The 13499-nt window shown below is 33.9% G+C and overlaps 1 protein-coding gene across 11 annotated transcripts in view; it reads right to left on the bottom strand.

Annotated features, from left to right (window-relative positions):
- Positions 1–221: 221 nt before the first annotated feature.
- The window catches only part of LOC143238242 (multiple myeloma tumor-associated protein 2-like), a 35365-nt gene continuing 22087 nt past the window's right edge, over positions 222–13499 (bottom strand). For 9 of the 11 annotated variants that reach the window (XM_076478361.1, XM_076478305.1, XM_076478323.1 and 6 more), the window contains exons 4-7: positions 7363–7408; positions 6713–6795; positions 4075–4206; positions 222–3648 (exon numbers count right to left, since the gene is read on the bottom strand). In XM_076478361.1, the coding sequence (XP_076334476.1) occupies positions 3480–3648; positions 4075–4206; positions 6713–6795; positions 7363–7408 (430 nt within the window). In that variant the 3' untranslated portion in view covers positions 222–3479. The remainder of the gene's footprint in view (positions 3649–4074; positions 4207–6712; positions 6796–7362; positions 7409–13499) is intronic. The other 2 variants (XM_076478379.1, XM_076478372.1) reach the window with 2 other exon arrangements.

The raw sequence follows: 13499 nt of genomic DNA, 5'->3' as shown, positions 1-13499 counted from the left end.
TATATAAACCTAAATTGAGGTACAGTACTGAAACCTTTTATAGGAAGAGTACACCATCTAATGAGAGCTGAAGTGAACAGAAGATAATGTTGCATCCTAAAACATGTGTTGCCTCCATGACAGTGCACAATTAAATAATCAATAATTTGGAAGAATTTTGTTTCTGGAGATGATAAAGGAACATGGTAAGCCAGCATACTACACCAATATAAGCAGTCATGTTAACAAGAAAGACAAGCAAGTTTATTAATGACTTTTGATGATTTCAGTGAAATAACCAGTTCTATACATATTTTGTATTTTAGTTTTAGTGCAACCAAAAATACTTCGACTTTAAAATTGGTGCTAAGTGGAGAAAATCATGATACTAATAACAGTTCATTACAGTCAAATATAACTTCTTTTATATGTTTATTGCTAGAATTGCATCTGTTCTGTCATCTATCTGGGATCCATTCACCTTGAATCTGTTGCTGGAAAAACTTGTTGCTGTCCAACACAGTGTGAAACCCCAAAAGATAAAATTAATAATAAATAATTAATAATAAAATTAATTAATCAATAAAGGAAATTAATAAGTCTTGAAAAAAACAAAACAAGTACATTATTAGAAGTATTAATGACAAAATAACTTAATCAATTGTAACAGATAACAATGTTCAGGGGCAAAAGACAAAAGGGGCCTGTTACTCCATCTAAACTGTTACATTCAAACTAAAACTATTAAATAAATAAAAATGTAAAGCCAGCCCTTATCATTTGTATATCTATCAAGTTTTCTTTTAAAGCTACTCAAATTTACTCCCTCCACAACATCCATAGGCAACTCATTCTATAGGCCAGCCACCCTATTTGAAAAATAAAATTTTCTTAGCTGAAGACAGCTTCTACCTTGCCTAAATCTATATATGCGTCAACTTCATTAATTCCTTTTACCATCTTAAACACTTCAATGAGGTCTCTTCTAATTCTTCTTTTTCCAAGAGCGAACAATTTTAAGGATATTAAACTATCCTCATATGACAACACCTCCATTCCAGGTGTCAGTTTAATAACCCTCCTCTGTGCCCTCTCCAACACTTCAATATCTTTCCTAAAGAAAGAAGCCCAAGAACCTAAACACAAAATTTCAAATGTGGCCTAACCAGTGATCTAACTGGAATTATAACCTCTTTGGACTTTATTCAATATTTCTGTAGATACAACCTAAAAGTAATTAAAATTACAGATATGGTTATTTGCAACCACGGTATGCAAAGGCTCAAAAAGAAAGATAACTTGCTAAAGAAAACAAATGTGACTAAGACAAAGAAAAAAAAAAAAGATCAAACCGTATGAAACAAAGATTAAAAACTTAAAAGATGGAATACAAAAAGCTAAAAATCAGAGTAACAGATTCAGCAAATAACAGAAAAGCTCAGTAAAAGCAGGAGGAAAGTAAGGTATAACTAGAGAAGTCAGCACATGTGAGAACTGATAGGATGAGGGTAGAAAACCAAATTTAGTATTAAAAAACCATCAATTAAATAAGTTGAAGGAAAGCACTGAATCATATTATTCTTAAGTATGGGCTGCAACAATCTTAAGAGAAAAGTAACATCTTGCAATACTGGACCATCCTTGTCAAAAATAGAAGATACACATAATTACATTTAGAGAAGGGTATCACATCAGTAATGGACTGTTATCCGGTTAATTTTCTACAAGAACAATTGCAGACAAACTGGTTAGTACTAAGTTTTAGGCTACTGGTAGAAGCTCATTCTGATACACAACTGCATGTCATATGGAAAATTCTTGGAAAAAAGAAACAAGTCCAATGACAAAATGCCTTACATTGTGATGCCACAACAAAGTTTCATCAACACTAAGAAACTTGAAAGTCTCCACATCTGAAGGTGTCTGACAATGGATGAAAGTCAAAATGTTGAAGGAAGCTTTTCTCACCAACATCAACGAGATGGCAGAATATATTATTCCACCTACATCTGATTTCCCTGAACCCCTGAATGACTAAGTTATGGCCCGTCTCATATCACGACTTAAATTAATTGTATCAATTGAGTTCCATAAATTTAATTTTAATAACTTGTTACAGGTATACTGGTAAGATCTGTTACCAAATGTTACTGCTGTATAGTATTGTGAGTTGTTAGATGAAGTAGGCCTATCCAACCTAATACGATGCTAGAGAAGTATAAGAAAGCTACTGGGAGTGGAAGAGACCCACTTGTCAGAGACAATGAAGATACATCTACTTTAATAAAAGCTTTTATTTCTTGTGATTCAGAACAAGTACAGTATTGAGGGTCTTACTGAATGGCACAAGTAACAAAAAACAGGTTGGGTTTATTTCAAGGCAACAGTATAATATCCAACTGTATGATGCAGTTTGTTATAGCTGTCATATCCCTCAGCTAAAGAGACTTCCTACACAAGTTTTGTAATGTCAACCCACCACAGAAATCCTATTAGAATTCATAAAATGATGTAATGTTTTGGAATATGAGCATTGGGAATCATAATTACTTCTTCATTTTGAAGAAGTGGTTTATGATTTTACCCAGTATGAATGTAGACAGATTCAGCAGCCCTTTTTAACAAAGAGTTATGCCAGTTTATAATGATAGTGTGAATCCATTTGATTATGTTTCACTGGGACACTTCTATTATATTATCAGAAATTCAAATACTGTAGTTGAACAACAAGTCATCGCTTTGATTTAATGTAAAAACATATGTGAAATCAATACACAATACGTGTAATAGCAAAGGGAATACAGACATGATAGCTAAAGAAGCAAAAATGGAAGAAAGTGAGAAATAGGCCAGTCAGATTAAAATGTGTTTGATAAATAAAATATTTGCACCTTGAGATGTTAATGATATGGAGAATAAGACATCTTCTGTTTATATAGATGGACATCACATGGAATCATTTCATAAAGTCCTGAAAATTTAGAGTAAAACGAGTTATTTCATAAACATGAGAGAGAGAATATATTAAAATGTAAGTACATGCAAGAAAACTTAAATAAAGTTTGAGATAACTGAAATTCAGCCTGACAAAAGCAGTGTATGTGGATTCCAGCTGGAAAAAAACCCATATGAAAATGTTGTGAAGGAGACAGTGAAGTCTACTAACTACAAGAGAGAATAAAAAACAATGATTGTACCTAATACACTTTGCGTGAGGTTTAAAACTGCTTCTTTCACAATAAATTTAACATGTGCAGTGACCCAGAAAATGACTGGAACAATTGTTTAGAGATAGTCATTGAATTATTAAGAAACAAACAAACTGTAACAAGACCAACTTAAAACAACAACTTTGATGAAATACATAATTTCTTGGAATTATTGTCAAGAATCATCATACTGACACTTATCTAGTCTTTCATGTGATAACAGTATGATATAGTTTGGAAGTTACAAGTTATTAAAAGCTTCACAGAGTTGTTCTAACATCCCACCATCCTCTAGTCACCACTATCATGCCGCCTTCTTTTACTGCTAGGCTGTTCGTTCACGTATCTTGAATCCACGTGGGAAACAGTGTATTCTCCACTACACTCAACATCTCTCATGTGTTCTTTCTTTTTATGCTTTTTGTGTCTTTTCTTCTTTTTCTTGCTGTTTTTATCTTTTCTGTAATAAGAAAGTAATAAATATTTATTACTTTATTATTATTTATTAGAAAGTAATTAAGTAATAAATATTTATTTTCTTTACATAATGAAAGCTGGTTCCTTCTCTGTATAGACATTTCATACATGCTTTCACAAAACAGAATATTCTGAGGGAAAAAAAAACTACCAAACCAAATTCAATAAAAAGGAACTGAAGTTAATTATGTTGAAAGTTTCATTTACCAACAGAATTCCAGATTTTTTGTTATTAGACATTTCTGTACATTCTCACGAATAATTACATGAAGCGTTATAATGGCAACTACGTTACACAATGAAGCCTACACAACACAGTCCAGAGAAACACAGGTAAGCTCATCAGATAATTATAACAAAAGAAAGAGCGATGTTACATCCAAATAATACAGAGAGAAACTTTATTAACCTCTCTCTTGGTTTTATATGTCTGGTAGTTTTGTCGGCTTTCTTCCTTGTCTCATCAGACACTAAGGGTACTTCAGCAATCACAGTTTTCCTTTCAACTCTTCCATTACCAGTAACTGTCATCAGTCTTCCACTAAGACAGCAGAAGACAGAGAAATGTCATTAATAATTGCATTACTGTTCCAATTACAACAGTAGAAAATAGAGAAACCTCATTACTAACTGTATGAATCTTCAACTACAAAAATAGTAAAAACAAAAGGAACATCACTAGTAACTGTATCAATGTTGCACTACAACAGCAGAAGACAGGAAAACATGAATGACTGAAATAGTGTTCTGTTACAACAGCAGAAGAGAAGAATGTCACTAGTAACTGTATCAATGTTGCACTACAACAGCAGAAGACAGGAAAACATCATCAATGACTGAAATAGTGTTCTGTTACAACAGCAGAAAAGAGAAGAATGTCACTAGTAACTGTAACAATGTTGCACTACAACAGCAAAAGACAGGAAAACATCATGAATGACTGAAATAGTGTTCTGTTACAACAGCAGAAAAGAGAAGAATGTCACTAGTAACTGTATCAATGTTGCACTACAACAGCAGAAGACAGGAAAACATCATCAATGACTGAAATAGTGTTCTGTTACAACAGCAGAATAGAGAAGAATGTCACTAGTAACTGTATCAATGTTGCCCTACAACAGCAGAAGACAGGAAAACATCATGAATGACTGAAATAGTGTTCTGTTACAACAGCAGAAAAGAGAAGAATATCACTAGTAACTGTATCAATGTTGCACTACAACAGCAGAAGACAGGAAAACATCATCAATGACTGAAATAGTGTTCTGTTACAACAGCAGAAAAGAGAAGAATGTCACTAGTAACTGTATCAATGTTGCACTACAACAGCAGAAGACAGGAAAACATCATGAATGACTGAAATAGTGTTCTGTTACAACAGCAGAAAAGAGAAGAATGTCACTAGTAACTGTATCAATGTTGCACTACAACAGCAGAAGACAGGAAAACATCATCAATGACTGAAATAGTGTTCTGTTACAACAGTAGAAAAGAGAAGAATGTCACTAGTAACTGTATCAATGTTGCACTACAACAGCAGAAGACAGGAAAACATCATCAATGACTGAAATAGTGTTCTGTTACAACAGCAGAAAAGAGAAGAATGTCTCTAGTAACTGTATCAATGTTGCACTACAACAGCAGAAGACAGGAAAACATCATGAATGACTGAAATAGTGTTCTGTTACAACAGCAGAAAAGAGAAGAATGTCACTAGTAACTGTATCAATGTTCCTATTGAAATTTTCGTCCTAAGAAAGAGTTTGATATTCTCAGTTTGCTCCAGTTAGTAAACTATATACCTTGAAATCTAAAACAGTAATTAATGCTTGTTAATTAGAAAACTATTGACACTTGACCAGGACCATTTATAGATTTCAAACATTACAAACCATTTAACTTCAGATTTTAGTATTTCTATGAAGACATTAGATCTTCATCTGAGAAAAGTCAGCTTGTAAATGGCATGAGAACAGCCAAGGATAGAAAAATAACTAGCTAACTGTTAAGTGAATTGTACCGATATTAATTAAAATTTCATTCACTCATCGTAAAATATTCAGTTTCATACATGATTGAAGACAAAATAGTTTGTAAAACCTTTGTATATAAATCATTATTTGTAATAATCTTTATTGTAAATTTTATTGTTGTTTGTATATTAAAATTATTTGTGTTAACAAAGAAAATGGTGTGTATCAATTTTGTTGGCAAATATCAAACTTGATACATATTGATGCTCAATTAACTTCTAAATCAAAATTAGAATTTCTGGCCATATGAAATTGTAATATATGATATAATAAACCAGAGACTTGTCCTGGATAAATTATAATACATAACACACTACAACAGCAGAAGACAAAGACACATCATTACTAACTGTATTTATCTTCCACTACAATAGTGTGTGTGTTTTCTTATAGCAAAGCCATGTCGGGCTATCTGCTGAGCCCACCGAGGGGAATCGAACCCCTGATTTTGCGTTGTAAATCCAAAGACATACCGCTGTACTAGCAAAGGGCTACTACAATAGTAGAAGACAGACAAACATCACTAACAACTACATGAATCTTCCACTTTGACAGTAGAAAGCACAGAAACATCATTAATAACTGTATCTATCTTCCACTTAGATAGTAGAAGACAGACAAACATCTTTAACAACTACATGAATCTTCCTTTCACTTTGATTGTAGAAGACATAGAAACATCACTAATAACTGGTTCCATCTTCTACTAGAATAGTAAAATAGTAGCTATGAACTTTGAATCCCTTTGCTGACAGACATTGGTTGCTAAGCCTTGTAAAATTTCACAGGTGAAGGATATCAAACTTGTTTTTTAGGTTATATATATATATATATCCTACATGGTAGTTAGAATCAGAGAGAAATCGTACATTACAAATGATATGTATCATCAGTTGGAATTTCTAAATCCTTCATCATAATCACAGTCAACAAGAGATCATAAATGATAATTGAAGTGATTGACAAAACATGGAATGGATTTTGTAAAAGAGAGCAACTTTAAAACACTCATACCTCTGGTTTCCAATACCTTCCACTCTTTCTATATTTTGTGGATCTCTTTCAGTCTGACCTTTCTTAAAAACTTGTGCCAATTCCTGTAAAGACCATAGCAAATTGACATAATGCAACAAATACTTGTGTTACATTAATAAGACAACTAAACTATGGCACAGAACAGAATATTAGATACTGTAAATTTTGGTAGAAAGGCTGTGACACCTCTGAATATGATGTTTTTAAAATTTTAATCAGTATAATCAGTTAATAAAGAACACATTTTTAACCAAGATTAAAACTAAATTTTATACAGTAAGTAATGGAAAACATGAGGGGTTTCTTATTGGCATGAAAGTACATTATAAAGGGACAGACATTAAAACCTAATAACCTCTTGCTATGGCACTACGAAACTGATTTACTGCTGTACCAAAGGCACATAAGTAATTATTGTAAAGAAGTTTGGGACAGTTGTTACTGATGAATAGTATAGCTATCTGTTGAAACTTTATGACCTCTCGCTATAACACTGCCACTTTGATTTTAGTGCTGCTCTGAAGGCTCACAGAGACCTAGTACATGTTTTATAGATGTTTCTATATTTTCAACTAATAACTCTTATACTTTTTACACACTGTTTGATAAGAAGAAATTGTTGCACAGACCTCCTTTGTTAGCACTTGAGCCCTTTTGTTAACTGGCTTGTGACCCCTACAAAAAATAGAAAGAAACCATTAAAATATTTCTCTACTAATAATCCAAAAGAAGCATGAACTTTAACCTCACTTATATAAAAACCAGAATGTCGTGTCATGCTTGATTTCTTGAGACAGAGGAAATCATAAAGACCAAAATGCATTTACTCAAATAGAACAATTTGATGATGTTTGTCTCTTAGGTGTAACACTATATAATAAGTCTAAAGTACAGATGTAGTGCAGCATTACGTAGCAAGATGCATTGTAGTGCAGCATTACGTAGCCTACAGCAAGATGCATAATATATAATAAGCCTAAAGTACAGATGTAGTGCAGCATTACGTAGCCTACAGCAAGATGCATAATATTTATCATGAAAGTAATAAATACCAATTAAATTTTAAAGTTAAATCATTTCTGTATTAAAAGTTCTTTAATGTTTCTAATACAAAACACACCTCTTTGATCTGCACAGACTCGAAATTAAGAAATTAACAAACACTTTTAGTTGTTTTCGTATATACGTTTCATTTTATACTTTCAATACATGACTAACAACATTATTAGGTTTCGTATATACATTTCATTTTATACTTTCAATACATGACTAACAACATTATTAGGTTATACTTTTGTTTCAAAGATATAAAAACCATTGTTAGAATGTTGTTACTAGAACACAGTGGCTTTTCTATATATTGCAAGTTGTTAATCTAACTAGTTTTTATACTAAAGGTGTGGTGATACAGTAATACAAGTATTGTATAATATCATAAAGCCACGATACGATATGATTTAGCAAGTAAACATTATGATCTTTTGTACAGAAAAATACAGAATTTCTAATAAAGTAATTTTGCTAAAAATTAATGATTTAACAGAGGAAGATTACTGAATACTACATACTGTATTTATTTCTTTTATCAAAAACATCATATGCAAAATAACAACAAATTAACAATAACAGACAGATAAACTATTTTACTTCTCTAGTCAGCTGCCATTCAGTTGATCAAACCTTAGAATTTGAAAAACACAGTAAAGTGTGAAGTACTTAAATAAGACATGTTAATAATTTCAATGATAAGACTGTCAAACTTTGTAACAAACCACTGGTAAAACTTTTGTATCTAGACACCAATATCAAAATACGTGTCATATTGATTACTGTGATAAGATACAAACTCCTAATTTTTATCAGTAAATTATTCTGTGAATATATCACAAATTCATGTCATGAATGATCTTAATTTTCAATGGTTCACAAAGGAACTTACTGATTTTCAACTACGATTTTCAGCCTCTCTGTTGATCAAGCTTTATTTCACAAAATGTATTTATTTCAGTTAGCTATAGTATACTAAGAGGTGGAGGTGATAGTACATAGTGGTAGTGGTAATGTATTGCATATATGGGCAGAAAACAGAGGAGCACACCTACAGTTACAACAGAAAATGTTCGTACCCCTGTGTCCCAAGTGATGTTTTGCTTAAAATCTTAAAACGTATCATGAGTTGGTTAACTGAAGTAAAATATATTATAAATATTATACTAACACACATCTACATAAATTTTTATGTAAATTAAATGAAAAAATAAACTGTTTATAAACAAATAACCAAAAATAGGAGCAGAAAGTGTTTGTACAGTTCAGAACGTGTGAAAAAACTGACACTACCACAACAATTTTGTTTAGTTTGGTGAATAAACTACATTATACCATTCCAGAACTAGACACTGGGTTCATAATTACTGGAATTTAGCCAGCAAAAAATATACTTCTGGCAGTTTAGCACCGTCTCTGTCATTAATCTGCTTGGTCAGCATAGCTAACAGGAAACAACTGTCCAGTGATTTAAAAAACCAAATTATTGTAAAATACAAGTCTTGTGTGTGTCTTTCTGTTATTGCTACACAACTTAATGTGCCAAAATCTATTGTTCAAAGCATAATTTCCAAGTTTAAGCTTACAGGATCAACTGCTAACCTCCCTCGTTCCAGACACCCCACCAAAATTCCAGAGAGAACCAAGAGAAAGGTTCCCAGAGAAGTTAGTAAGAACCCTCGTTTAACACGTAATGACATACAGAAAGTAGTAAGGGAAACTTGGACTGAAGTTAGCACCTCTACAGTTACAAACATGTTACACTCTTCTGGGTTTAAAGCATGCCGTCCTCATAGAACTCCATTTTTAAAGCCTGTTCATTTAGAAGCACGATTGTGGTATGCAAGAAAGCATGTAGATAAACCCTTTACCTATTGGAAGAGTATTCTTTGGTCAGACGAGACTAAAATTGAGCTTTTCAGCCACAATGATGTTCGCTATATTTTCCGTAAAAAGGGGGAACGAAATCTTCCAAAGAACACTGTCCCTAGAGTTAAATACGGAGGTGGCTCGATCATGCTATGGGGTTCCTTCAGCTCTTCTGGTGTAGGCAGCCTTCACTGCATCAACAAAATCATGAAAAAAGAAGAGTACGTTGATATATTAGGCACTTATATCAAGAACGATGCTCGGAACTTGTGGCTTGGGCGTCGTTGGATCTTCCATCGAAATATGTGCAATCGTGGTTGCAAAGGAACCATATAAGCATTCTGAAGTGGCCATAGCAGTCACCCTATCTCAGCCCAATTGAAAACGTTTAGCATGAGTTGAAGATCAGGGTTCATCAGCATCATCCGAAAAACTTGCAAGAGTTGGAGTAAAGAAGAATGGAAGAAAATACCAGTTGAGTACTGTCAAATGATTATGGAGGGCTATGACGAGAGATTGCGTCAAGTAATTCACCTAAAAGCCTACACAACTGACCATTAAAGTAGATGAACAAACACTTTCTGCCCCTCCTATGTTTGGTTATTTGTTTATAAACAGTTTGTTGTTTAATTTACATAAAAATGTATGTAGATGTGTGTTAGTATAATATTTATAATATACTATACTTTCATTATCCTAATTGTGATACATTCTAAGTTATGAGGAAAAACTACTCACGACGCAGGGGTACAAACACTTTCTGTCGTAACTGTAAGGAGAGAACTAACTTTTAAGTTAGTGATCCAAACCATGCAATATTTATGAAACACAATCCAAACAAACGATACAAGTGGATAAAATAATAAGAATGTGTTCAGAGGTGTAGAGTGACTAGGGCACAATGGACTGTACACAGCAAGTCAACTACATCCAAATGGCATGTGTTTTGGATGTAGTTGGGTTAGGATAAAATCATACTGTCAAAAAGTCAACTACAATCCAAAACCCATGCCATTTGGAACTGATATCCATGTAGGGCTAAGGATGAAAATTGTACTGTCAGAAAGTCAACTACATCCAAAACCCATGCCATTTGGAACTGATATCCATGTAGGGTTAAGGATGAAAATCATACTGTCAGAAAGCCAACTACATTCCAAACCCATGCCATTTGGAACTGATATCCATGTAGGGTTAAGGATGAAAATCATACTGTCAGAAAGCCAACTACATTCCAAACCCATGCCATTTGGAACTGATATCCATGTAGGGTTAGGATGAAAACCATACTGTTAGAAAGTCAACTACAATCCAAAACCCAGTCTTCTTTGCAGGGGTAGGAAAGAGGATCATGGTGTCTTCACCTCAAATTCACAAGACCAGAGGACATTTAGCACCCCAACTCATGAACAGGGCACATGTGAATATGACAACTGACAGATCAATCCAAGTAACTAACATCTAGTATCAAAAATATGTTTACATAATATAAACCATCTCCTTCCAATACAAAATTGATCTGAACCACTCCAAGCTCAATAACATCCTAATAAGACATAGAAGGATAGCAAAAGAAAAAGGACTGTAATAATATCCAATGGCCTTCACTGTGACCCACAACATAGATGGAATACAAATGAGAGATTATAGGCATCTGTAATACTTGTGTGAAGATTCATGATGATTGGTTTTACTCCAAATCCAAACCCTGGCCACAGGGTACCAATTTCCATGTGGAAGAAGGAAGAGATCCCAATCAAAGAGATGAACTAATTTTGACAGCTCACTTACATTTGTTTTTTGTTTCATATTAGGAGATATCACATCATCTTCACTAACAGAACATCACCACCCTAGTCTCAAGTGATTGGTTTCATAACCATTTCTATATTTTGTTTGTATTTCAGTAATCCATTCAAAAGAATACCTCCATGGTCTACCACCCCAATGGCATGGAACTAAAAAATGGAAAGGACTCCCGCACTCCACTCGAAGAAAAGATGTGGGGGAATGCAATGGAGAGTCCAGAAGAATCAACACCTGAGACAATGCAATGAGTGACAATGAAAACCCTATTTTTAAATGATTACCACACCCATTTATTCAATAAAAGGCATGACAAGGGTAAACAACTATCCACTTCTGTTTTACCCACATAGTCCATGGGTGGGTATGGTCCAGAATGGCAAACTTACGAAGTAATTCTCACAAAGGTAAATATACAAGCGATCTTGTAGAATACCTCGTCTCTGAAATGTGCATTGTGTAGCCAAAAAAGTTAACATTTTCCTAAACTGAAAACATAGTTCCAATAATACTTACCTCTACTGACACCAATCTTATAATTGGTCTCACATGCTCCAGTCTTTTATACCCTATTTGAATGTCCTTAGCACTATCTAATTTGCAAATTTCTCTATTCAAGCCAATGTGCCCTCTATCCCAGTACTGTATACAAGGCACTTCATTTTAGTAATATAATCACTTTTTTGAGACTTGCACCAGCTCTTAGTAGGGAGGTCTATAGCAAAGAAGAGATGAAAAAAGGCAGCATAAGCTTCAATGTGAAGATGACCCCACTTAAGTAAAAAACAAGAGACTACTCCATCAGATAAATGTAGTCAAGGCAGGAATATGACCCATTAACCCAGTTAAAGTATCCAGAACATGACATGCATTGATAGGAATATCAAACTTTTAAGGCCCAAAATAAACTCCTGTGCATGAATACAGAGGGAATGGAGAATGGGTATCATCCTGGTGTATGAGCTAAGAAGCCACTGAAGTCAGAATTTTGGATCATTAACAGAGAATATCTAACTAGCTGGATAAAAGGAACCAAAACACAACTTAAAGCAAGAAACTCCAAGATATTGACAGGATAAGACTTCTTGGCTGCTGACCAAACACCCTGAATCTTCAAGTTGATCAACCCACACACCCCATGTCTGAAAAGATGCATCCATGAAGAATGAAAAACAGAGAATGAAGAGGAGGAAGCTGGAAACCCACCGATGTGTGAGCCATATCTAACCACCAACTCCAATGAATGAGAAGAGTGAGAGAAAGGGTCATAACAACTGACAATGGAACTCTGCAAAATTCCACTGGTGATAAATAGCACACAAAAGAACTTGCATATGAACCTGGCTTAAGGGGATAAGGACTACCATGACAGAGATACCAACCATTACGATTTGAGCATAATCATTATGATTTTGGTGTATACATTATGACTATACGCTCATACAGACAAATATTACAACTTGTTGCAACTTCAAATTATTATATATTATATAGGCCTATACAATAATTATAAATTGTTCCCCCAGGGCTTGAAAGGGGTGAAAAGAAAATTTCTAATGAGATACAAATAAATTTTGATGATAAATAAAAGACAGTCTAAATGGCTACTTGCAATAATCATGTTTGTGCTTGAAATAATAAAAAATATTTGTATCTCCGACGTCTACCAATAGTTTGAGTACGGTGCTTTTCCATACTGGGTACATGGGGGAATCCATAGTTACATCATCAGTGCTTGTCAGCCAATCAGCGCTCGTGTAGATGGGTATTTCTAATTTTCTAAGCGGCATAGAAACACCAATGTGATCGTTCACAAGATGGAAAAAAGAGGCCTCGTTCACCAGATTGTCTTGTTTCTGGTAAATCTAAAAGGACTAAAACTGTGAAAGGGCTCTGTCTACAATCATTATGCTCAGTCATTTGAAACAGTTGGCATCTCTACCATGGTAGGTTACATTCTAAAAATGATTGAACTTATAAGCTGTAACTGAACTCAAAATCCATTGAACATGATCAAAGAGAAGGGCATACCTGACTAAGATGT

Source organism: Tachypleus tridentatus, chromosome 2 (genome assembly GCF_004210375.1).
Source record: "Tachypleus tridentatus isolate NWPU-2018 chromosome 2, ASM421037v1, whole genome shotgun sequence".
Taxonomy (NCBI): Eukaryota; Metazoa; Arthropoda; class Merostomata; order Xiphosura; family Limulidae; genus Tachypleus; species Tachypleus tridentatus.
This window is presented reverse-complemented; position numbering and strand designations above follow the sequence as displayed.